At 44.8% G+C, this 27,013-nt stretch overlaps 1 protein-coding gene across 1 annotated transcript in view; it reads right to left on the bottom strand.

Annotated features, from left to right (window-relative positions):
* Positions 1-27,013, bottom strand: part of CRISPLD2 (cysteine rich secretory protein LCCL domain containing 2) — a 173,078-nt gene that overhangs the window by 98,006 nt on the left and 48,059 nt on the right. Inside the window, exons 3-5 of the mRNA XM_086945849.1 lie at positions 8,482-8,600; positions 6,253-6,385; positions 4,102-4,217 (exon numbers count right to left, since the gene is read on the bottom strand). Of these exons, the coding sequence (XP_086801975.1) occupies positions 4,102-4,217; positions 6,253-6,385; positions 8,482-8,600 (368 nt within the window). The remainder of the gene's footprint in view (positions 1-4,101; positions 4,218-6,252; positions 6,386-8,481; positions 8,601-27,013) is intronic.

The following is a 27,013-nucleotide window of genomic DNA, read 5'->3' as shown; positions in this document are numbered from 1 at the left end:
TGCACTACATAAAACTGTGAAGTTCTTTTTAAGCAAACCAAAAAATGTAAGCTTGTTCGCGCGACAACAAATTGTAGGTTCGATGAGCGCAGAATGTTAACGCAGGGACCACTACACTACGATGCAAAAATAAGAAATGCGTATGTCTAAATACGGAAACACTGTGGTGACACTAGGTCAGTCAGTGTCTATCTCTCCATTACGACGCATCTCTTGGCCCCTTGGTATCGTCTCAATGTGTGACAGGCTGTGTATCCTGAGCACTCTCTGCAGCAGGAGGATATGCTGCCTACTTGTTTACCTCTCATGGCCTCGAGCACAGCCTCGCCAAGCGCTCCCCTTTGATCACTTCCAGATAGCACGACATGCCGCAAGTCGTCTCGTTAAGTCCAAGAGTTGGTGGGTGCCCGTCACCCAGCAGACGAGCCTCCTTGATTAGTTTTGGTGCCACCCACAGCCTTGTTCAGCACCTTGTTATGCATTTTCGACAGCACGATTACTGCGACTAGCATGTTATAATCGCCCCTAGCAGTCCAGTGTTGCCAATTTGTAGTAGGCATGATTTCCTGTGAGGCCACACCTCTGAGAACCCTTGTACTATATCACAATATTGGGTCTCCAACCCACCTGTCTCTTTTGCTTGAACTTATTCAAACATGGCTATTATGTTGTCTACTTCACTGCGTCGCCACAGGAAAAGACAAAACAAAGAATGCAGAATGTTACCTGCGCATGCAGTAGACCGTTCGTCATTGTTGCAGATCAGCATGTGCATGTGACCTTTATGGCAGGTTATGCTCGTGCCCGTTGACTCGCTAGATAATTATCAGAGAGGCTGTGAATGTGTGACCCTTTCATGTCATCTCCTGGAATCACTCATGTGAATCACAAGGGTCTGGTGCCCGTGCACATCACACTTCACTCACTGCATCTCGGTCTAGCCTTTCACAGTAGGAATGGATCATGCAGTGTGGATTTCTGTTTCTCCTGCGGTGATCGGGTTTGGTCGAGATATATGCATTTTAAACCTTTGACAGTCAGAGACTGCACGCTCGCAACCACCATGGTGCCCGGCCATGCAACCTCATGTTGACACCATGGGTTCCAAGCGCAGCGAGCCATCCATTAGTGACGCATTTTTAAAGATGAATGGTGTCCGCGTAGCTCCCAGACTCTTAGTTTTCGTTAACGCTATCAGCAGGGGTAGGAAGTGCTATATAAATGCAATTACAATACAATAAAATATTGTTTGTGCCACAGCATGTGCTATTGTGCAATACGTGAAATGCAGGCAGCAAAACAAGCATTAAAAATGCAATTGGTCTCACCTTTCATTAAGTTAAACCATTTGCTTTGCTATACAATACCATTAGCAAAGCAAATAGCTGTAACTTAATCAAAGGTGATACCTATTGCATTTTCAATGCTTGTTGAGACTTATTTTTTATTAAAAAAACTTTGACTCAGAGGAAATGAGAGAAAAACATAAAAAAGGAAAAGAGAAAGACGGAATAGCGCTGACAAAGAGAGAAAGCAGGGATGAAAAATAGTCTGCTAGAGTGAAATAAAGAGACAGGCAGTGTCTGGTGGTTGATTAAAGAGACACGAGATGGAATCAAGTCTATGCAGCATTGGTATCTGGTACCTCGACCTTTGATAGAGCCGGGAGCAGACTTCTGAACAAAACTTTGAGCCACTGCACTTATTCTTTTACAAATTAAGCACCCCATGATGTTGTGTTCTCTGAAGAGGTCAGATACTTTCTTACTATCTGAAGGGTTGGGGCAGTTCTATTATTAACAGGGTTTTTGTTCCCGAGGACAGGCAGAGATGGAGAAGGCCTGTCTCCTATAAGTCTGGTGCAGTTTTTTGTCTGCAGTCTGGTGATGTCCTGGCTTCTGGTGTGCCGCTGTGCTACTACGATGGGTAGTATCTAAACGGGGTATGTTCATGGGCTCTTCCTGAGAACCTTGGCGGTGGTGGTCTGTCTTGGAGATGGCAATTGCACGAAAATAAAGAACGGGTAAGTCAAGCAGACATTATTTTAGCACCCTGGCATACATCGCTTTTGCTACAATCTCAAGAAGTGAACTGAAAGTTAGCACGAAACCAGACACGCCTTGCTGAGTTTAAAATTAAGTTTCCCCTGTACATCCAAACTGGCACACATTTGACTAAGGAATTACAGACATAGGGCTATGTTTTCCATGAGCATACCCTCCGCAAGGGAAAAAAAGTTCACCAAACTAAGTCAACTTTGCAAAATACAGTGAATGCCATTAAGCGTCGAGATTTGCATTTTATTTTGGCTGCTGCGGCCTCATCGCAGCAAGTCTCTCTCTCAGAGTATCCGAACTGTTCTCACTGACTAACAGCGACCATTCTCAGACAGACGTCCTCCAAAGACTCAAAACAGAAACAAGCTGTTCCGTTTTCCGCTGGGAGCAGAAAAGTGGGGATGGATTCCGTAAACTTTCCTTGGCATTACTCAGCTTTTCTCCAGAAGCGCGTCCAGTTTCCCGGACCTGATAGAAAGTCGCCTCGCGGCATGGAAGGCGAGCGCCATTGGCTGAACACAGAGCTTTTTAAAGGCTTTTTCCATTTTCCATTGGCCCCCCTGCGTCTGCTCACATGAGACTGGATAATAGAAGGACCATTCACTACGGAGTCTCAGAAGGACATTTTCAGTTTGTCACGGTTGCTGTCTAGGTAATGTCTCCACGAAAAGCCGTTTTGCTAATTTGAGTTATGTATTATGCTATGTTTTTGCTACTTGTTATGTTTTGTGCAGCAGCCTCTTAGCACAAGCTACCACTGTACAAGACTAATATGCTATGGTTCGTTATGTTATGCCTTAAGTGAAATTATTTGTTATGTGATGGTTTATGCTATAGTTTGTGTTATGCTTTATGGTATGTTTCAGTGTTTTATGTTATGTGGCATTACTGTTTTTTGCTGTTGCATCACAGAAGCCCAAACCCCGAATACTGCACATGCGGAGTGTAAATTGTCAGAAATTGACTGCTTGCACTTTGCAAATCGTAGCTGCCTGCTCGTGGCATCTGGTACCCATCATTCACTACTGTGCACCAGTGGGAGTGGGTCTCAGAGCATTTGTACATTACATGCAAGTATCAAGGAGATGTTTTTAAGCCCAACAACTCCTGAGACTTTGCACTGTGGACACTGCAATTTGCAACGACCTGTGTGAATTAATTTATAATACACGCTTATGCATTTGGAATTGGCCTTATCCATTCATATATCTTTTTAATTTTATCAATCCACAGTTATTATGTGAATTAGACCCATTGGGGTCCTGAATTATATGGATTTCACCATTGGGATGGCGAATTGTTGCTTTTCTGGTTGGTTTATTTCCGTGAACCTGAACCATTGCCTACTATTTTGTGGGTTGTATCAGTGGAGGCCTCCATAGGTTTTGCAGCCAACCAACTGATGCATGCCAAAACGTGTCACTTGTGTGGTTTGTTGATGCGGATGACAGAGTTGTTCGCTTCCTTCCATGGGTGGATGTGAGTGGTTAAAACATGTTCTTAGATAAGAGTAGTATGCTAGGCGTTCTGTCTCTGTGCTGTCAGTATAGGCTACTTATTGGCATAAAGAAAAAACAAACAACAAAAACTGTAGCTGTAGCAAGGAAATCAAAAACTTGTAAATATAGCACTAAAATGTATCTCCTGTGGATGAAACTTCTTATGAGGTTGGTTGTTGTTTTATTAGAAGACTGGGAGCATTTATATGTGAATTGTATATATTTTTGACCAAACATTTTTTTGATGTTGGTATATGTGTTAGTTGCTCATAGGGATCAAAGGAAGGAGAAGGGTGATTTTTTTAAGGGTCGCGGTGCACAGGTATTCACTCATTTTAGTATGAAAAGAATATGGCTTGCATTAAAACAAATTCAAAGTGTTGGCATATGTGTGATACAAAAAACAAACGTGGCATGATGGACCATAGACAAGATTACCATGATATACCATGATATACATTAGCACAGCATACCGTGATCTAACATAGCATGCAAAAGCATAAACATAAAAGAATTCAACCCATGTCTAGGTCATGTATTCTTACTTTGGGGAGTAGTTGCACACCAAGTAGACAGCATTTTCCCATATTTCACCCCAAACGCTCATTTGCTTGCAGATATTCACAGCGCAGCCTACCTTGGTGGTTGTTGACCAGACAATCTGTAAATGAAATGCGTACAGTCACCATCAAGGAAATGTAAATAGCGGTGAAATAAATTAGGCAATCCAAAAATCAATACCCGACAAACGTCAATCGTTAGAAGATGTTTGAGGTTTTGGAATAAATGGCAGAGTTAGGATACACATAACCATTCCACACAGATCCCTAGATAGGAGATGTCAGTTGTAACAGTCTCTGTTACAGATATTTCTTGGTAGAGATCTCCATAGCTCAAGAAATAGTTTATTGGAAAGCATTATTATTTTGTTTTTTACCCTACAAATCAGATGTTGCTATATCCTCACTAACACGAAACCGTGTTACTATTGATATATTAAACAGGGAGGATCCTGTGCATAATACGTCAAGGGACACCTAAGATTCTCGCCACCCATGGTATAACTGCTCAACCATAAGAGTGCCAAATTTAGCAAAACAATCCTCATTTTTAAGTGGGATTGCAGCATGTTTGTTAGAGTTTGGGTCCTTGGAGGGACTTCTGAGCTGGGGGCTGTCCCAGCACTACTAGGGGTAGAAGGGCATGTAATACCCTTCTGTTTCGAACATGAAAAAAACATGTTCCAAGGGCATCTGGCAATTATTGCCCATTTCACACAGAGAATTTGGAAGAAAATGAGTTAAGTGGAAAAAGGGAGGAAGAGGACAGAAGGAGAGAGGTAAACAAATGGATTTGGAGAGAGGAAACTATGAAGGAGAAATAAAAAATGGACTGGGATGGGGGAGAAGGAATGTAATTTCCCGGGCATTACAGAGGAACAAGATGAAATGACGGACCAAATGAAAATAAAATTGATTAAGACTGCTAACAACAGAGGAAGGGGGATCAAGGAGATGAGGGGGTAACAGGAGGAAAGAGTTAAGTGGTATTAACTAAGAGTGGAGAAAATAATGGAATACTGAAACTGGGAGGAGGAAATCGAAAGGGACAAAAATGTGAAAGGAATCTCCTGGCAAAGGAGTCAAAATATGAAATAAGGGGCCAGCAAAGGAAGGAAAGGGTAATGGATTATTGCAGATGGTATAAGAGTAAACGAACTAAGATGGAAACTACACAAGGGTGAAAGAGAGGAAGAGTTGGGAGATAACTGGGGCAGCAAAGGAGGAACAAACTTGAAGAATGGACCAAGAGAGGATGAACTAGGAGACACTGAACAGGAGAGGAGGAGAAAACAAAGAGGTAAAGGGAAAGAAGGGGAGAACAAAGAGAACAAGGGACATAAGAAATTGGATATGTTGGAGGAACCATGAATAGAGAAAGAAATATAGTAATGGACAAGAGGAGAAGGGAGAGGAGAGGAGGGAGAGGAGAGGAGGAGGAAGGAGATGAGGGGAAATGTAGGGAGGAAGGAAATGTATTAATATATGGGAAAAGAGGACAATATGAATCAAAGGGGACATCAGTGAAGGGGAGAGGTGTTAAATAATTGCACGCAACATAAGTGCAAAGAGATGAAGAAAGAGACTAGCAGATAATGAGAGAGATGAAAAGGAGGAAGAGAGAGAGAGAGATAACTGGGGCAGCAAGGGAGGGGCATTTCGAAGGATGGAGCAATGTAATTTGAATTGGATTAAGAAAATGAACAGGAGAAGAGGGTAGAGCCAAGAGATCAAGAGAGCAGAAGAGAAGTAAAAGAATGAAGGATGAGGGAAGAGTGAAGAAAAATAGATGAACGGATGGACCAGAGAAGGAGGAAACAGGGAAACTGTGACTGGGCAACAGGAACGAGTTAAAAGGTAAAGAAAAGAAGACATAGACCAGGTGAAAAGAAAAAATGAAGGGAGGGACAGGAGAAGATAATGAGGTAAAGGAATGGCTGGGGTCGAGGCAGAAGACGAAGGAAGGGCCACAAAAGGAGAAATAGATAACTAGAGTGGCAGAGAACTGCAGGGAGAGCTAAATGAAAAGGGGGGGGAGGGATGTGCAGAGAAAGGTTAATACCACATCATGTACTCCGCTGTGGATGTAACACACACAGGAGGACAATCTAGGGGCAGATGATTAGCCAATCTTACCTGTGTGTAGTGAGTGCACATGGGTCCAGAGCACCTTTCCGGGCACCATGGGTTACATTCATGAGGATAGGGATAAGTATAGTCTTTCACCTCATCGTACCAGGACTGGACGTGGAAGGCAGGAGAGCGATACCTGGAATTATGGAAACACAAGAGGTCACAAAGCCAGCAATGGTGGTAGCATGAGAGTAATGGTCAGTGTGACTGTTCAAGTACAGAACATGCCCATCATTTCACACTAGACACTCAAAATATGTTTTGCTGTTCCATTCATTCATAGAAAATGCTAATCCCTAGGTTGACTTTTTTGCTCCATACCAAAGGTATATCAAGCTTTCAATCATGGGTGTTCTTTTCACAAACCAATGCAATCTCCTTTTCTAGACTTTTTATCTCACTTGACGTTCAATGAGACTGCTTAGAAATCCAAGAATGCAGAAGATTGAGAAATGAAATGCCGGTACTGATGGCACGTGGTAAGAAGCTATAGGATCCCTCTGATAGTATTCAGCTGATCAAACTCATTCAATTATAAAATGAGGATTAAGCAAACTTTATATTTAAAAAGAACCAATCCGATTGGCCAGGCTGGTGAAAGCACACTAGGATAGTGCGGTTGGAGGTCCTTGACCAAATGAAGCTATTATGGAACCAATGCACCTGGCACTACCTCTGATTTCATATTTCACATTGTGCATTCCTTGATTTCAACTGTTAGTATTTTATGATCATTTGTTTATCTGCCCAATGGACTGCAAAATGGCTGTGTACCAATATTCTAAGATTCTGTCATTTCCATGCTTTTTTTTCTATGCCCACGTCTGTTTTTTCAATATCCTAATTTTCATTCATTTGCATTACAGCATTCCTTGCAATCGCAACATCATATGTTTTTTTTAAAAGGATGCCACTTTTCTATTCAATTCTACTGTATTCTATTCAAAGGAAGTCTTTAGAGGTAGGTGAAGACCTCAATGAACGCATGCTTGCCCCATCAACAAATGACAAGCCCAACTCTGCAACAACCAAGCGTAAACATCCCCACACAAAGAACAGCCTGAATCCTTCTCAAAAGTATGACCTGGCATTGGGGGCAATTGGAAATTTGGGGAATGAGCAAGCAAAGGGAGAGTTTGGACACAAAGGAAACACCAACAGTGGCAACAATAATATATTTAGCCAATAGCGCAAGCCATGTCTTACATATACAAATGGGATTCCCTGGAAAAATTACAAAAATGTGTTTTGAAGCAACATTTTGATGAAGATGCTTTCATCCAGAGAGGCAACTCTTCAGATGGTGGACTTCAACTAAGGATGAAACTCTAAGATGCAACTGGATATCAACAACAAGCTAATGAATGGAGACACTGTCTCCAGACAAAATCCCCTCACCAATCAGCTCCCAAAAGGGTCAAAGCAACCTGTGACTCTTTATATTGTAGAAAATCCCGAGATTGGTTCAGTGCTTGGCCATTTAATTTGAAAATCTGAAAGGCATGCTCACTGTCCGCACGCCCACATCAGTGAACATAGGCAACACACTAAAACCAAGCACTGTTTTGTATTATATGGTAGCATTTGTATGTCGCCTCATAAATCTACCAAGGCCATGAAGCACTCCCATCTGCATTTGATTCCTGAGTGCCCTTTTGGGGTGCTTGGTTGGAAAAGTGTTGGATGTAGTATGTCTCATACGGGAGGTGATGGTGAGGTTCAAAAACATGATTCAAACTTGGTGTGGCATATATCACTGTTATGAATCACGAAGTGTAAACAGAGTGTGAGACTGGACGCAGTTGTGTACACATATATACGTATGGTCATAATGTTGGCTTGTATCATCCAGTTAATTAAACAAACCATTCATGAGTATCAGTGAGATCAACACATGATATAGTAAATGCATAGGATGTTTTGCATTCAGTTCCTAGGTGGAATCCAATTTCCATTTTAAACACCTTAACCTCATGCGCGCTAGCAGAATTCCGCTCGCACGCTGAGATTTTTAAAAACGCACTTTACGTGACGAGCTGGGCTCGTCATCAGCGTGCGAGGAGGCTACGCCATGACGAGCCCAGCTCGTCATCAGCGTGGAAGGGGTTAAGTAAAGCCTTTAACATCCAGACTACTATACTAGCGGATTCCGCTTTCATCCTTTAATTTACTCTTCCACATGATTTGCTTTGTGTTTCAGTGAAAGTCCTTATTAAAGGTTTAAAGTCTTACCTGCCCCAATGGACTGCGAGGTTTTGGCCAATGGACATGAGGAGGCCGGCTGGTCCATGCTCCCATTTGCACTCCTGAGCCCAGGCTTCGGAAGAACGCTCCAGCTCATCATCCCAGGTCTGTGTCAGAAATGACATGAGCATCGTTACACCGCATACTTCAACTCATTAACAAGTTACATATACACAAACTTACTGCTCGCATTAAATTTGAAGAGTTTAATTTCATCATAAAAGCAGACAAATAAAACCATGAATCTAAGCTAAAATAATAATTCTAAACAACAACTTCTAAAAAATTAAATCAACATTTCATATTAATTATGTTAATGATTGAAAAGAAAATGGAAGCGGAAAAGAAAAAGTATAGGCAGAGGAGTAACGTTGTTTAAGGAAAGTAACATCTTTACCCATGAAAAATAAAAATGATAAAAACTTTTAACTGATTTGCCACTATCTGAAACAAAATATGTATAGTTTGATATAAACCTCATACGAAATGTAAGTAAAGCTCTTACAGAGTGGAGTGGTGTGGCTCACTGGTTAGAGGCGGCAGACCCGAGAGCAGAGAACGGCCCGGGACAAGGGTTCAATTCCCGACGCGGCAGGGTTGTGGACCAGGGTCAGCGGACTCGATAATTCTCGCCTCGTGCCTACTCTAACCAGGGATCACACTTGGCAACTCTGGGCATTAGCTTGCCTCATCTTCACAACGGCCCCCCCACATACGCCGGGGATGCCTGGTTTCACCTTGGAGATACCCAGTAGGGACCATCTCACAGGGAAAGCCAGGACGGGTTCCCCAGCGGTCTACTGCGCAGAGATACTCCTTCGGGAGTTGATTCTAGCGCATTACAAACCCACAATTAATTAATTAATTAAAGACTTCAAGGAGGTGTCAGAACCTCGTCAAATAAAGACTTAGTAAAATCCTTTGTGCCATGTAAAGATTTAGATGAAAAGTTAATCTAGGGTGACCACAGAATATCATGTTACTGCCTGATTGTAAAGATGCCTAATCAACAGTTGTGACACACCCAATTTCACCAATCTTAAAAATAATTTTTGTCTGCATTTTTTTCCAATTAGAAGTATTTATTTGCCAGTTAACAGCCAACAATAAGTCCACTAATGTGTCCTTCATTTGAGAGTCAGGATCCATGCTGTTATAATTCCTGATGCTAATGGGTGAAATGAGGCGCAGGGAGATAAAGAAATTTGCCAAGAATCAATAAATGGTTCGATTGACTAGCTTTTCATCCTGCCATGTCTAAATTAAAGTTGGATAATCACAAAATTAATGTAAATGTTGGGAGCTCGACTTAAGAGGATCAAGAGTCAGACCATAAAGATCAGATATTTTCATGTGTAACTTATAGAACTGCAGATATCTGCAGCATATCCTACTCACAATATCAGCATTTCCCCTCATCTTCTTTTAATTAATTAGGCCATTCTGCCCATAGTTGGTAGAATGTTCTAATATTCATATAATAGGATAACTCAGAAAGAGGTTTTTTTCCTATTTTTCCACGGCTTCCATAATTATCAACTATAAAACACACACAAAATACAATGGTGTATCCTATTGTCCCTACTGATGACACAAGCGTCCAAGGGAACCAGTTGTGGTTATAATGGAAGAGAAAGCCTCCTCACACTTTTGTGGCATGCTTCACCATAGGCTGACTCATCCCACCCTGAATTGATGAGCAGCTGTGTATTCATTTAAGCATGCTTTGTACATATGACTACATACATACTCATTTTTGGTCACTGTGAAACATGTTCTCGTTTATATCCTTATAGGTATTAAGACATACCAACTAATTTTGAAGGTAAGACTTACTCTTACCTCCGTATAAATGGACAAACAGAAGTTAGAGGCGCAATCTCCGTCGCCCTGATGAAGGTCCGAAACCCATTGAAGGCTAACTTAGGGCCTGAAACATGTTGGTACTTAAAAGAATGACTGAGTATAACTCTCAGATTCATCCTTTCTTTGATTTTTAGTCCTGCCCAATGTACCATTGAATAAAAGAAATTTCTTTAGGTATACATATATAGCGCCAGGATGCCTCCGGGTAGCAGTGCTCTTTACAAGACAAGACAAGACACACACATGTATACGTAGAAGCAGTTTTAGCAGCAGTCTGGACCCCCCATTTATTCAGTTTCATTTATCTAATATTTAAATAGCCTAAAAGAAGTGGAATTCCTGTTTGAAATTCCATTTCACTCAACCATATGTGGGCCAGTGTCCCTGTGCCTGGAGCTCCCAGTGTGGGAACACTGGGCCCAATGCTCCTGCCAGAAAATCTGGACAGTAAAATCATATTGGGAACAGGCTGTATTACAGCCCAGAACCATTCTTCAAACAAAACACCCAACCCTCACCCAAGCAACTTTCCTCTGACAGTCAACATTGTCCTCCACTCTCCACCCCCCTTACAAGCCTCCACTTCACAAACTCTGCTTGAAGGACGTTGTAAATGTCTGAGATAAATCCAGTGGAGTTAGGAATATCATATGGAATTCTGACCAGTTAATCTGACTCTGCACAGTTATTCCCCATTCTGAGGGGGTCTACTCTAGCTCTTATTAGCAGGAATTGTATTTGGAGATTCTGTCTGGTATTGGTAATTCTGACCATCTGGGGTCACCACAAACCATGATCCTCACAAGAATTCCTAACAAGTCCAGATCTGCTCCCTGGTGTGCAATGGAGACTCATTAGACTTTCTGCTGGTCGTTTATTGGGGAATTCTCTCCTGCTTACTGTTTGATGAGATATTGAGGACTTTGAGGTGAATTAAGATTGAGCTTCTGGCGTGCTATGGAAGCTGAGGGGTTCCTCAGGCCCTCCTTGTGCTCAGACAGGGCATCTAGTGTGAGTCTATTTAACATCTCTAAGGATGCATTGTGCATTCCATGCATAAAAGGGGAAAAACTAATAAAAATAAATAAAAAAAATAAAAATAGGACGCATTTACACAGTATAAACGTATTCTAAAACCTCTTTATTGATTGCCTTACAAAGGTGTATAAGATGGCGTTGCAAGTCCCTTTATGGCTATTTCAAAGCACTGAACTATACTGCAAAACCATATGCACTACAATGGAGATGAAACCCCATTATTGCCATACAGGAGACACGACCAGTACCAGACCACCCTTGAGTCCCAGAGAATGTAGGATGAAGTTCTGAACCTATGAAAAAGGTGCACCCTTCCATTATAGGGAGTAACACCATTGCTTGAAAAACACACAGATAGTGGCATAGAAATGTATGCATCATCCGAAAGGAGCATCAAACAAAAACTGCAAACACAGGGACCTATGGAAGAAACAAACAACTGAAGCAGAAGATCACAGGCAGCTAGTGCAGATTGTACAGGCTGCAGCTCATATGCCTGAAGTGAACGATTCATTAAGCAGTTGTTGCATTTTGGATTAGTTGGGCTTTCATCAACAAGCACACACAGCCTCTTGGCACACAGGGCATTACCGTAGTCCAGTGGCCTTGGAAGAGCTCTCAACTTTCCCAGGTCCATGCAGGAGTAGCTCTTTCTGTCAAGGTTTTTGTATTGCATCATGGGACTTGTATTCTTGTTTATACCATTTATAGGTCAGAGCTTCAAGACTCAACATGCAGAGCAAAAAAACAGTACTGGATGAGCTGATCACACATGGACCCGGAAACTTGAGAGTTGTGCATAGATTCCAACGGAAGGACCCGAGCTCTTAGGCCCAAAGGCAATCTGGAGGTGCTGCTCATTCCTAAGTGTTTTTATTTTATTACTTTAATTTTTTGATTGACCTGGAAAGTGTCAGAATGAGGGCCTCCGGCCATCTCTCATTAATGCAATACCACTAAGATGTTTCGAAGCGGGGCCGCCTCTCCCACGGTTGGGAAGGTGGCCGGAGGTCTGAGTCGTGCTGGTAAGCAGGGCAGTCCCAAAAGAAAGTTCAAGATGGCAGAAGACAGCCTCATGGTAAGAGAAGAAGGACTAGATTCATTGAGGCGGCTTCCCTGAAGAGCGACACCTACATTTTATTGTTGATGAGTCCACCCTGGGAGAAGATCTGGTGTGCCCATCAAATAAGTTTCAAACTATGATGTTGTCTACCTTGATGGACTTCATCGAACCTGCAATAGAAGCCGTCCTGGAGCTGCTACAGCCTGAACACTGCGACTGTGACTACGTGTGAGGGGATAACACAAACCTTAGATGCACGGAACCAATGTCTGCGGGCTCGAAAAATCTCGCCTCGGTGCCTCTCTAACCATGGGTCCCACGCTGCAACTCTGGTCAATAGTTTGCTTAATCTCCACAACGGCCCCCTCGCTGCCGGGGATGCCTGGCTTCACCTTGGGGATGCCCAATAGGGACCATCTCGCAGGGAAAGCCAGGACGGGTTCCCCAGTGGCACACAGCGCCAAGAAACCCTGGGGTGAACGTGCGCTCTACAAATTCATACTAACATAACATAACAACATAACACGGCATAGAGCTTACACCACATGCTAGCACATGGGGGGCTGAAGAGAAAGGAATAAATCAAGCTGTTAATAATTGAGGGAGAATACGAGCTCCTTCTTTTGCACAGTCCACACTGTGAATTTTACTGTGATGACCAAGCTGAAGTCATGTCTTTGCTTTAGGGCCCTCAATGGGCATCCGGCGTTGGGGGCTGGCAGGGCTGTAACCAGAGCAAACCCTCCCATTGTTGCAGCACAATAAAACCCTCTGCTGGGGGTAGCAGGGACTGTTTTATAACTAAAGAGTGATCTGAGAAAATAGCCCCAATATATGTGGTCTTGGGTTTGAGCCAGTCGCCAAACAAGAGCAGGTGGCGAGAAGAGCCCTGGCTGCCATTTTTACGAGCATTTGCCTCGATTTTAATACATTCCATTGCATTTTCCTTAGCTATTTATTTTTCTTTATCCCTACGATAATAGGACCCGTTTTGTGAGTTCTGGGTAACACTGCCTGACACCTCTGCAATGGTTTATTTACATTTTGGATGCTTTGTGTGTGCCTGTCAGGGCCATTCTAAAGCCCTTTGAGCAGCCAGAGATACAGGAGCAGCCGTGGGATTCTGGGAACAGAGACAGGCTCAGCAAACAGGTGACCTCACTGACAGTTTAGCAGAAGGAAATTCCCTCTGTTGTTTTGGGCAGTTACTGCGGCTAAGGAAACTCCTACCCTGTCTGTCTGTGGAGATTTTTCCAGCAAAGTATATGTATTCGCTGTGGAAGAAACCATTTTGGGAGAGGAGGCAACCGCTGACAGTGCATTTTACACACACAATGTGGGCACCGGAAATGTACACCCCAGGGATAGTTACACTAACAGTGCACATATACCTCCTCTCCTTAAAGTGCTGGGGTGCTCGTGCTTAATTTGTAAACCATTAAGTGACAGGGCTCTGACCAGGAGGCCAATGCAGCCTGCACCACTCATCGCCCTTGTCATCGCTTCCAAAACAACTACTAACCATCTCTCTCGGATGTAAATGCGACAGTTCAGATTATTCCAGGTCCCCAAAGCAAAAGGAATGGCTAGGGAGGCAGGTATTAGCAATTTTAATGTATATTGTATTCCTAAACTACCCTTGTTCTGCTCATCTCTAACTTAGATGAGCAGCGCCACCATGTGGTGGACTGTTCTAAGTATTGTGTTGACAATTAGGTGCCAGGGTGGAGCACCGGAAACCAATTAAGTGCTGGTGCTTAGCACCGGAAAACCCCGGCCTAAAATTAAGCACTTGTGTTTCCAAGGCTGTTAGGGATGCTATCACATCTTATACAAGTTAGCCAGCCTTTTTACTGAGCTAATTCCACCAGACTTGGTGGTGGGTCAGCCAGTTTAAATGGAGAAGTTGAACTGTGACCATTTCTGGAACAGTTTCCCGTGCCCACTGGTAAAATGGATGCCAAGGAGTTTCTGCAGCTAGCATCTAACACCAAATGGGAAGGCGTGGATACAGAATCTGCCAGTTTCATGGCAGATTATCCATTACCAGGCATATGTAAATCAGGCCTGGTGAGATTATAGTGCTACCAGGGAGGTGAAGCTGTGAGTCAGCATTTTGGGAGAAAACAAATCAGTGAGGTCTGCCCAGGAGCCACCTTCCAGAGATTACATAGTTTACATCAGTGCGATTTTGCCCCCACATTTTCAAATTATACAAACTGTACTTGTGCCACTAGAATTATGCGCGGATTTGTCCAAAATATCATATTTTTTCAATGGTCAGTTGGTGTAGATGTAACGTCTGCAACTATTGCCATCTTTCTAATACCCTTTCACATCTAGAATCTTAAATACTCTTCTAACCCAGTCACTAGAACTCGTGTAAATACTGGTCACAAAAACGTCCCAGTGCAAATATGTCAGATTTTCATCAATTTAAACATTAGTGCAAATAAATGGGGAATAACCTTGCCCGAGTTTTGCATTTCTTCTGCTCGCGTTATCACCACTTGCACATAGTTTTGCACGGAAAACTATGAATAGATGAAGCTGACACACGAGCAAGCGGTTCACATGTAGGAGTGTTAAAACCGAAAACATCACTTTCGCTAAGGCACTGGCCTAAATCACACTGGTCACTTTGCGGCCTTATCCTGGCTGTCCACAACAAGTTTTATTTCACCTTCGAGTAGTGGTGTCTGGACCTGGTCTTCCTTTTACACAAGTACTTCGCATTCTGCTTGAAACGGCAAAATTATGCCCATGATCTATGCTCAGGTGAAATGTAATTTATACTGGCGTAATCCTAAATAAATTTCGGAATATTGTATTACGCTTGTTACACGAAACTAAATGCCCCAGATAACTCCACTATGTCACATCGCATCATTGCGATTTTTGGGGGGTAAAAACCCTGTCGCAAGAGGCATGAAACATGCGCACAAACCGAACGTTGAGCTTCTGTTGGCATAAAATACAATTTTGCGCTATTTATTTAGAGCTACATTTTAACTTAGATCCGTGTGAGGATACATTTTTGCACTAATAAATTGTGTAAAAGGCCAGACCAACATTTCCTGTAATACAGGGGTGTAACACTGGTCCCTGCAGCCCCTGTGGTACTGGGGCGCCCCAATTCTTCCGGGGGCACCCCTAATCAGCCAATGAATATCTCTAAAATATAAGAGACCCATAGGACCCTAATATTCCTCAGGGACGAAATCATTTTGTGTTATATCACTGGTATAATAATGTATAAACTTGCATACTTTTTTTACCATTTCGCATAATTTCTGCAAAGGCAGTTACACAGATTTGGCGAGGGATTGCAATGGAGGGGTGAGGGTGGGGGACGACGGGGGGGAGGGGGGCGTGCTTCTATGCTCTTCCCTTGCTGATTCAGAACAGAAATACATGCAAGGGGCGGATTCACAAACTACAAAAGAAAAAGAATGTTCCCAGAAAAAACACAATATTACAGTGCGCTGTAGGCCGTGTTCAACAATACCGTAGAAGTGAAAATAATTACAGGCTGCATTCCTGCGGCCTTTTAAATGCTTATAGAAATGGGCACTGGTACAATCCAAACACCTCCCAGAATTCAGCCCGGCAGCGGGCCTACACAATGAATTGCATATAGGCGACGAGACTCCATTTTGTAAGCCCAAATAACTGGTGTAAAATGGAAGAGCTACAGATGTTTTTGGTATAAATCTTTTTATTAAATTTTCAATAACATACACATTTCAGTTAGAAAACGAGCACATTAAACAGTCTTGGCCACAGCAGCCATGTGCTGCGAGATCTCATGAATGGAGAGTGTGTTGGGTGTCGCCGAGCTGGCGTGCGCTGCTTCTGGAACAACGCAGTATAAACAGTAATAACAATAACTGGAAAGTACAGAAAGAGGAAGAAAGCCAGGGAAAGAAATGGGAAAGATGGGGAAAGAAATGGGAGGAGGGAAGAGGAGTTTTATTATATGCATAGTATTGCCCATGCGTTGGGGGACAGCTGGATTGCGCCTCTTATTAGGCGTGGGTGGGGAAGGTCTGAGGAGTTCTCCTAGAGGTAAAATGGGAGAATGCAGGGGCGGGCCAAGGAGAGGCATGCGCTTCTCTCCTGGCCGCCGTCAATGACAAAGTGGAGGGGACCGCGCTGGGACCTGTCCGACAGTGTCGAGCAGCGGGAGAGACCATGGGGAGGCCAGGGAGGTTCAGGTATGCTATTGTGTCGCTTCACAAAAAAGCTGAAAGGCCTGGAGCCGCTGAGGTTGAATGCTGCGGAATTCCAATCTCGCCATGCAATTTATTAGTGGTTCCCACACTTTGGTAAATTGATTGTGTGAATGAGTGAGTGTGTATGTAATTCTTTCCATGGCAAGCACCTGACATTTTATAAAACCAGTGCACCTCTGATGGGGGCTCTTTCTAATTCCAGTTGGGTGCGATGAGTCGCTTAGCTCCCCCTCTCATGTGGTAGATGAGTGTCTTATCCTCTTTCGTCACTCCCTTCATGGTGGAGGGTAGAATGCCTAGGAGTGTGGTGCGTGATGGAGTATCCCAAAGTGCCTCTGATGTGTCCTAGGATTTCCTTCCAACACATCTGTTAGAGCATGCTTTCCCACAAAATGTGTAGGAAAAGTCCCTTTTCGCCGGCAAAACGCTGGGGTGTTAGGATACATGTTGGGGAAACGGCTGGTCTCATGACACATTATTTTATAGAGCTGCAGTATTTTAAGTTTTAAATTTACTTGACTTCACAGCATATCTTACATGTTTCTTATAGATTTATTTGATTTTAAAGTGTTTATGTTATGTATTTAATTACATTTATTGCAATGGCTATTTAAAAAAGTATCATTAATCTTTTATTAAAAACACTTACAAAAAGGCCATAGGAGGAATGGGTGGTTCAGTGTATAATTTAAATGCTATAGCACTAGGAGAACTAGGGGGCATATTATCAAGGGATTTATCTCCGCTTTTTTGGATTTAAAAGCCAAGAAAGTGGAGATAAAATTATCTCCCTATCAGCAACAGGGTGCTAACACGCAAATTTGCATGTTAGCACCCTTTTTCTCTACGCTTCCCCTTGCATCTCTAATGAGATGCAAAGGGGGCGTACCAGAGAAAAATAATAGGAGAAATGTTGTTAAGCGACATTTCTCCTATTATCAAGGATTTCGCTAACACTGTTAGTGATAAAAAATAGCAGCGCTAACCCCGGTTAGCACTGCTTTTTTTACACCTGATATTTTCCTGACTTAGCCATGATATCCTATGGAAGGTGGATATCATGGCTAAGTTTGTGAGCCCCTATCATCAAGCTAACGCCAAACTTTGAGAGATTATCGTTGGTTTTCCAGCGATAATCTCTCAATTGGCAGTTAGCGTGAGGATTTTTATCACTTCTGAGATAAACCTTGCTAATAGCAAGTTATCTCTGCGATAATTTCCGGCGATACTTAGCGTTAAAAAATTCGTTGCTAAGCATCGTTAGCGAGAAATATCGCTTAACGTTGGTAATATGGCCCTAGGTTCTAATATACAACTACTTCGGTTGAACTAAATGTGCGACCCTGGGTAAATTCAATGTTCTCTCTGCGCCTCTGTTCACAAATCTGCCAAAATACACAGCCACTAGAGGAGATTCACTATGCAATGTGCTCTACACAAAACTCCTCTTTTAATTCAGGTAATCAATCCATAAACTTACAAAGCAGAATCAAATGTTAGAGATAAATCTTTAACATGTGGTGAGTGTCTGAAGAATCTCAAAGGTTACATTTTAAAAACAATCTTATGACTGTCTTCTCGCTGAGTGTGGAGAGCTGTTTACTTCACAAATTTAAGTACAATGTAAGAAAATCTGCAAACCATTAACCCCTTCGATGCTGATGACGAGCTCAGCTCGTCATCAGCCACAGGAGGGCGTGTGCGGATGACGAGCTGAGCTCGTCATCTAACGCGGCTCTTTGAAAAAAGCCGCGTAGCCAAAAATATGCGCCGCAACGATGAGGTTAAAACATTATTATACGGAGTGAAGATGAATACTAGGGAGTGGCGGATGGTGACATTTGAAAGCGGTGGGCCTAAAAGTTCAGGACAAGTGCTCTGTGGCGAGCATAGCTGCCGTAAAGAGGTTTCCGGGGTTCTGTCCCCTGACATAATTTTGAAAAAAAAGTGTCTAAAAGGTGCATTTTCAGGCAAACCTGAGAAAGCAAGATGGTTAATAAAGCAGCAGTTGTGAAAGTTTAGTTCTGACATCAGTAAAGAGATTTCATATGATACTGACGTAGGTAGCTGCTTATTCAGTATAACCAGAGAACTTCATAACAGAATTCGAAATAATGCAGTGAGCACCTCACAGATCTATTTATTGGTATACCTTAACAAATGAAATCTACTGAGGAAATACAAGGTATTGTGATTTGCCAGACTGGACACGAGACAGCAAGGAATAAACATTAAAATGCAATAGGAAACCCTGCAAGGTACTTTACATCTCACTCAGGTGATGAAGAAATATGACCAAATCACCCCATCCTGATCCTGCTGGGACTCCATTCACTACCCATATAGGCAAGTGCTTCAGCACCCCTGTTGTGGTTAGTGAGTGCTATCTAAATGTTACAGTGCAGTACAATACATATAACGCAATCAAGACTGCCTACATTGACTGCTGGTTGAGAAGTACAATCTAACACTATATTTCTGAAGTGCAGTGTGGCATTTTCCAAGTACCTGAACATACTATTGCTACCATCCGAAGTAATGTGTTGGCTCATTCTATCATCTGAGAAAGTAATTTTTAGTTGTTTCAATAAAAGCTATTACAGTCTGGTGAGTTCTCTGTGTTCAATCACTGATAACATTTCATTATTATCACCAAACTGAATGGTATGTGTTTTTTTTATCGGCAAATGAAGCATGAATGGCTATGACTGCCGAAACGTTAAACTGTGCCCGGCGTTCACACACAGGTCTCTGCAAGAGGTCACTCTAGCCGTTCTGAATCGTGTGGAGTGGATCACGTGTGCTTCAGGCCCAAGTGCATTAGTTTCTGCTACTGACATCTTGGGAGAAGAGTTTGGAGACGTGAACGAGTGTATGTTGTACCTATAGTCACTGTAGGCCTTTGGGGCCCTCCTATTCACAAGGACACGTACTACTGACAACCGAAAATGAGTACAATTATTTCAGACAAATACTGTACTTACAATTTTTAAAAGTTTTCAAAAGTATATATGGTTGCTTAAAATGATATGCAAATGGTAATAACGATAACATTTACTGAACGCACTTATAATACTGTGTATTTTCTACTGTCACAAGCTCACTAATTATTAAACATAAGTGTGGAAGCTCCTTTCAAATGCACGAAGCAGCAACCAATGCCTGTCTCTCTTCGTGCCACATGAAAAAGAGAGAGAGGGGGACACAGAGAGAGAGCCTCCTCCCACCCTCGTGTTGCTTCACGTGAACACACTGCACCAGAGGCCTCTAATTACTAATGTGACTCTAAACTAATCCAGATGCTGCTCCTGCTGTTACAGCTGCGGCTGGATTGGTCGAGGCAGGCAACCTCACCGCTCATTACTGAGACAGGAGGCTGCAGCTTAGTCACCCGGACTCACTAATGCACAAGTGGAGAGACTCTGAGAGAGGTCGCTAGTGCGCATGTCGGGCTGGCCAGAGAAAGGCAGCAGTCTACCCTGACATGCGCACTTGGGCCCAGGTGCACTGACTACTAACTCCAACGACAAGTACTATGGTTTCGGTCAATAACATTGTTAAGCCCCACCCCTCAGGGCCGCACGGACTTCTCCAGTGCCCGCCCCCAGGCAGTCGATACTGCAGGCGGCCCGTGGCTGAAGGCTGAATACAAAACACTTTAAAATGTTTGGTAGTTTGCTCACATTTAATTGAGGGTCATGAGGGCCAAAATATGAGGTGGAGCAATGCCCCAACACCATATGGGAGGCACTGCCCCTAGAACTACATCAAAATACAACCGTTAAGCATCTATTGCTCTTCCCTGCACAGGAATATGACTTCCATGTTCAGCCTGGCCATGTCAGTGTAATAGTGGAGCTAGGGGTGTATGGAGGGCTGCAGAGTGCAGTGATAATAAGTGGGGGGGAAGTGAGGCATTGTACACTGAACCTGAATCAGGAGCATGTCCTCTTCTTCCTACATCAAACCATGGATCAGTTCAATGGACAATTTACCTCATCCACTGTTCTCACAGGATACGAATCAAAGGACATGGCTCCTTCTAACCGGTTCACATAATGCTGATGGTGGACAGGCTCATTCCTCACTCATTCACACAATATACAAGTAGTTGCAGGCCCCACTCTCTAGTGCATCACACCATGTACCACTATGCTGTGTACGCCGCCTTCTTCGTGGATCACATCAGGGACCAATAAGATGGTGGTTTAACACCTTCGCTGTGGCGGCTATTCCGCCGCAGCGCTAAGGGGGTGGGAGGGGCGCGCGGCACTCACATGCTGGTGACAAAACCGCTCCGTCACCAGCCGCGGTTGAGCTGTGCTCATGACGGAGCAGTTCCGTCATGGCCCCGCCCGCTCAATGGAACACCCAGCGCAGGCGCGGAATCCGCGCAGGCGCGGCAAGCGGGCCATGATGGAACCGCTTCATCATCAGCACAGCGCCACCGCGGCTGATGACGGAGCGGTTCCGTCATCAGCACGGAAAGAGTTAAAACAGACAAAAGTAGGGCGAGTATGCATTTACTTTCTGTGCTCACAAAAAGTACCAGAATGAATCATACACCCCCTTATCAGGTGTAAAAGTACAGCGCTAATGCGCATGCCCCCAATTCTCATCGTCGACATTTCATCCATAAGATGGGCATTCTCCGAGCTTGTAAAGTGGCATGTCCAGTTGAAAAGGCAGAGGTGTAATAAGAATCCCACGTTTGTCTGGGTGCACACTTTGTCCCACTACAGGAGCATGACAAATAGTCACAAAATCTGCTTCAGCAATAGGTTTTCTAAATCTTGATTGGCTGAATTTCACTGAGCTGCCAATGGTTTTAGGGAAAGGTAAGAAGTGAAAAGTTTAAGGCATAAACTAATTTTATAACCCATGATAGCAGAGGGGATATTAGTAATGCACAAAAGGTGTCATGTTTTTGCTCCATTATTGTGCTTGCTAATTGCATTATTTAGGCTGTAGCAGTGTGTAGAGACCCCCCAGCGCTCAGCAGCGCTTGAAAAATCATCTTTCCCCCCTCCCTGCAGCTCCGGTCCCACCCTCGGCTGAGTGTTGACGCCGAGGGCTGGGCGCCGGTTTTGGCGGCCATCTTGGGTCGGGCTGGGTTGGGGAGGCCATAGACAAACGCTATAAAAACAGGCATTAATGGCTCTGCGCAGCGGGCGCGAGCAGCGGACGCGCCGGACCTGCGCCGGAGTCGTGCCAGAGTCCTGCCCGTCTGCGCCCGTCCGTGCCCAGGCGTGCCTAGGGCCTGCCACCATGCCCCACTCACTGACGCCTTTCACCACCAGGTTCCAATATGGGAGAGACGCCCTTATCGCCTTACGTCCGCCCCACCCTACTAGTTGTAGATTTGCACAGATGGGGACCATTCCATTTTTACCGTGTAGAGCTTGTTCCTCCGGCCACAATTCAGTGGCTGTGAAATCCGTTCTTTCCATGGCTTTACTAAACTGCCGGTCCTTGCCGAGCCATGCCATTGAAATCAATTCACTTATCCTAAACCACGAGCTCGATGTGTTGTTTCTCACTGAGACCTGGCTCTCCCCCAGCTCTGGCCCTGACATGGTCAGAGCACTCCCCCCAGGCTTTCACATACTCCATCTTGATAGACCTAAAGGGAGGGGAGGAGGAACTGCAGTTCTCTACAGAGACACGCTCGCTTGTAAGATTCAGAATGGAGGGGTGACTGATTGCGAGAGCTTACAGTTCTCCCTTCGGTTGTCACCTACAGTGTCTTGGTAGGCTTGTTGATCTATCGCCCTCCCGGACCCTTGGGTAGTTTCCCTAACTCTCTCTTGGAAATTACTGCACTTCTTGCCTCTTCAACTGCCAACTTTGTTGTTCTCGGAGATTTTAATATCCATCTTGAGGACCCCGCTAATGCCACAGGAGTCGATTTGCTCGATGATCTCAAATCTTTTGGAATCAATTTGGCCAACTCGGGCGCGACCCATGAGAAGGGCCACCTGCTTGATCCCTTACTTTCTAATCTGGACCATCTTACTCCATCTCCGGCTCTTGCCCTACCTTGGACAGACCATTATTTGGTGTCCGCGTCATGGCAATTCGACAGCCGAGCTGCGGTGGTCCCACGGGTTCACACCCTGGAGAGAGCCTGGTCGAGGCTCCCAGTTGACACCTGGGCGGCACACTTGGAGGCCACGAAGCCCCCTCAGGGAGCTAACCCGATAGTCGCTGACGCGAACTTCCATACCTGGCTCGTGGATTCTCTGGACACTCTCCTACCCAAAAAGAAACAACTTACGAGGGGGAAGAGAGTGGGCTCGGCACCTTGGTATTCATCAGAATTAAGAACCCTGAGGAAAGGATGCAAGAGGCTAGAGCGGTCCTGGAGGAGAGACTGGAGTGAGGCGAGTCGTAAAGAATATCGTGCGGCCCTGAGCAGGTATAAATCCGCTATTCGGGTGGCAAAATCAGGATTCTTTGAAGAGCGCATTGGCTCTGCGGCCAACTCTTCCAAAGAGTCATTCAGGGTCATTAAGGAGCTACTCAATGCCCCCGATCCTCAGGTTTTCCACGAGGACCCTCGCAAAAAATGCACAGAACTGGCCTCGTTTTTTAAAAGCAAAATCGACAACATATTGGCTTCCCTTCCCCGGCTAGGTGAGGTCTCCTCTTTGGAGGACAATCCCAGCTCTCAACCTGAGTTACAATTGGTGGAGCTGGCCTCCCTCGGTCCAGTCACGAAGGAGGAAGTCTTGTCGGTGCTGAGATCTATGAAGAGCGGCTCCCCGAAAGACCCAGCACCTATTAAATATCTTAAACAGGTGTCATCCACTATCGTCGGCCCTGTGACGGACTTGATAAACCTGTCTCTCGCCCATGGGGTGGTCCCCCCCAGTTGGAAAGGGGCGGTGGTTAAGGCTCTTTTGAAAAAGCCTAACCTCGATCCCGCCGATCTCGCCAACTTTCGGCCTATCTCTTTGCTGCCGGGTATCAGTAAGGTGGCTGAGAAGCTGGTGAATAGCCGCCTTTCCAACTTCTTGGAAGCCAATTCCCTCCTGGGCGACTCCCAAACGGGTTTTCGCCCCGGTCAGGGGACCGACACCGCCCTGCTGGGCGGTCGTGGAGAATGCGAGGAGCATGCTGGATTCGGGGGGATCAGTGGCAGTGATCCTCCTGGACCTCAGCGCTGCTTTTGACACCGTGGACCATCAGGTGCTTCTCCAACGGCTGTCAGGGGTGGGGGTCATGGGTTTGGCCCTCAAATGGTTCGCCTCCTTCCTGGAAGGTCGTACATTTGAGGTGTGGGAAGGCCAGGAGAAATCATCCTCTACCCCTCTCCAATGTGGTGTGCCACAGGGCTCTTCATTGAGCCCTACCTTATTCAATGTTTACATGGCCCCCCTGGAGAGTGTGGTACGGCCGCTGGGTATTAAAATCATCAGTTACGCTGATGATACTCAGCTGGTGGTAGGCCTTTCCCAGTCGGCGTACCATCCCGACCGGCTGCACACGTGTCTTGAAAAGATCTACACGTGGATGTGCAGCTCAGCCCTAAAGTTAAATGGCTCCAAAACGGAGCTGATGCTGCTGGGGAACTCCTCTCCATCTTTGTCCCCCAGCAGCTGGCCAGACTGTCTGGGACCGATGCCCCCCCCCAAGCAGGAGATCAAGAGCTTGGGGGTATGGCTGGAGCAGGACCTATCGTTTAAAACCCACGCCAAAAAGACTGCTGGCGTGTGCTTTGGCCTGCTCCGTTCAGCCCAGAAGATTCTGCCCTTGCTCCCAGTGGCCACTCGAAGGCTTCTCATCCAGGGACTTATCATCTCGCGGCTGGATTTCAGCAATGCGTTATTCCTGGGCGCACCCGAATCTACCCTGAATAGACTGCAGCAAGTGCAGAACGCGGCTGCCAGGCTTTTGACGGGTCTCCCTAGGCGTCAATCTGCCCGCCCGGCGTTGAGGGCACTGCACTGGCTCCCTGTGAGGGACAGGGTGAAATTCAAGTCACTCTGCATCGCCCACAAAGTTCTGCACGGGGTAGGTCCACCTATTCTGGAGGTGATGGTCCAGCCCTACAAGGCCTCTCGCTCTCTTCGCTCTGACCACCAACATCTCCTTCAGGTTGGCAGGGTGAAAAAGGCAAGAACTGGTGGCAGAAGGTTTTCAATAAATGTGGCCTCCTTGTGGAACTCATTGCCCCTACAACTGCGCTCGGAAGCCAGTCTTCTCAGGTTCCGTAAACTTTTAAAAACCTTTTTGTTCTCCGCTTAATCCCTGTATTCTTTTAGTAGTGTTATGTTCTGATAAGCGCTGGGATGCCTATTGGTAACCAGGCGCTATACAAAACTCAGAATAATAATAATAATAAACATCTCCTCTTTTACTGTGTATCCCAAGGGATGGGGCCATTCCGTTTTCGTAATCAAGAACAGTGCTTCATTTGTGCCAGTGGGCACAGGAGGTGCCACTGGGACTTATTTTTCATCTCCAGACTGTGAGAGAGGTGTGGCGCAGCGGCCAGAGTGACTGACTCCGGAGCATGGGGATCAAGGCTTGTTATAATAGGTACTTATTGAGGACTAAGGGCCTTGTTGCGGGTTGTGAGAAAATCACGCTTGAGTTTGTCAGCCTGTCAACTGCATAGGTACACTTCTCTCAAAGGAACATCATCTATGCGATATTTACTCGCTCTGCTCGTTAAATATCAAAGGCGTTAAATCTATCCTTGGAGAAAAAATATGTTTTCTCAAGCCGTTTTATTCTGAAATACAGCACCTCCACATCCTCCATCATAAATACTAATTACACATCACCCATCAATAGAACACTGATAGCCCAACACACCCCATCACTCAAAAAGCACATCTCTAGTACACAGTGATTGTACATCATTCTGCCATTGCACATTTAATGCACACCCCATTAATCACACACTGTACCAAAAACATTAATTCAGGCATGCATGCATCCGGATATGAATGTATACTGATTCACCCATCCAGCTAATAACTCCTACCATCCTTGCATGCATCCACCCAGCCATCCATGAATGAATCCATCTATCCACCTGAGTGCATTTGTAAAATGCATATGCATTCTGTCCTACTCGGTGCGAGTTCCTATGTCATTTGTACGTGTGTACATTACTACATGCATATGTTTAATTTGTGGAAGCATCCATGCAAATATATCATACAGCAACATTACAGGCATTACAACAAAACCGCACACCCTTCGAATACACCAATCCTTTTGGCTTTGTCAGTCCCTGTTAGGTTGTGGGGTACAGCCAGCACCAATGCCCCCAAAGCGTCTAGATCGCCAGGTCTTCCACAAAACTGGCAAGGAATGTCCAAACCCGTTTAGATGCCTTTCAGCTCACCCAGCAAGGTCAGCCACGCCCCTTTGTCCTTTTAAAATGAATGTACCCAAAGTGCATGGAAGTCGAGAGTTCAAGTGCTGGCAGTTGGGTTCTGCACTGCCCTCACACACAACCTATCAGGGTCCTGCTTGTTAAAAAAAATAAGAAAACATGATTACCAGGTACTTCCCATGGTGCACTGAGCCAGCAGGGAGGCTACATGTACTGCACTCACCAGACAGTAGATTCACAAACACAGCATACTGTCCTTACCAGATGGTGCACTGATGAGAAACCCAACCCAGCCACCAGCATCACTCAGTGATTCCGCCTTCATTCATCACCCTCACAAAAAAACGCATCGCGCCAACACCAACCAAACAGTCCACAGCTGCCTATGTTCTCTCTAACAAAACAGGATACCAAGCACTCTACTATCACAGAAGCTCAGATGCACCCCCAGACAGTCCTTACTCATCCAACTCATGAGTACACAAAGATTTTCGATGATTAGCCTCATAATTTGGGCGACGGAACTGCAAAAATATTAAGACAGGGCACAGCCCGACAACCCTCGAATCGAAGAGGCTGGGAAATTGGAAGATGTTTCATTTTACAAATACGAACATAACATATCATAGCGTCGCAGGGCGTGGTCTGTAGTGCAAGCACAGAATTCTAGGTCTCTAGGCGCTGAAGAGGTCACCATGAGCCAATAGAGAATTGTGACAGGGGAAGTCAGGAAACATCCTTTACAACGCAACTTTTACCACGCAGTGCTATTACAACGAAGGTGTTACAACGAAAACCATTACAACGCAGTGCGCTGGGGGGCGCTCTAGGATATGGAATAGATTTAAATTTACTATCCAACACCTTCCCTAGTGTCCACGGGGACTGGAGTTGGAATAGTAAATTAAACTATTCACTATCCAGCACCGCAAAGCGGTATGCGTTGTAATGGTATGCGTAGTAAAA

The sequence above is a fragment of the Lissotriton vulgaris genome, chromosome 12 (genome assembly GCF_964263255.1).
Source record: "Lissotriton vulgaris chromosome 12, aLisVul1.2, whole genome shotgun sequence".
Classification (NCBI taxonomy): domain Eukaryota; kingdom Metazoa; phylum Chordata; class Amphibia; order Caudata; family Salamandridae; genus Lissotriton; species Lissotriton vulgaris.
Note: the sequence above shows the minus strand (reverse complement) of the source record. Positions and strands in the feature narration are given on the sequence as shown.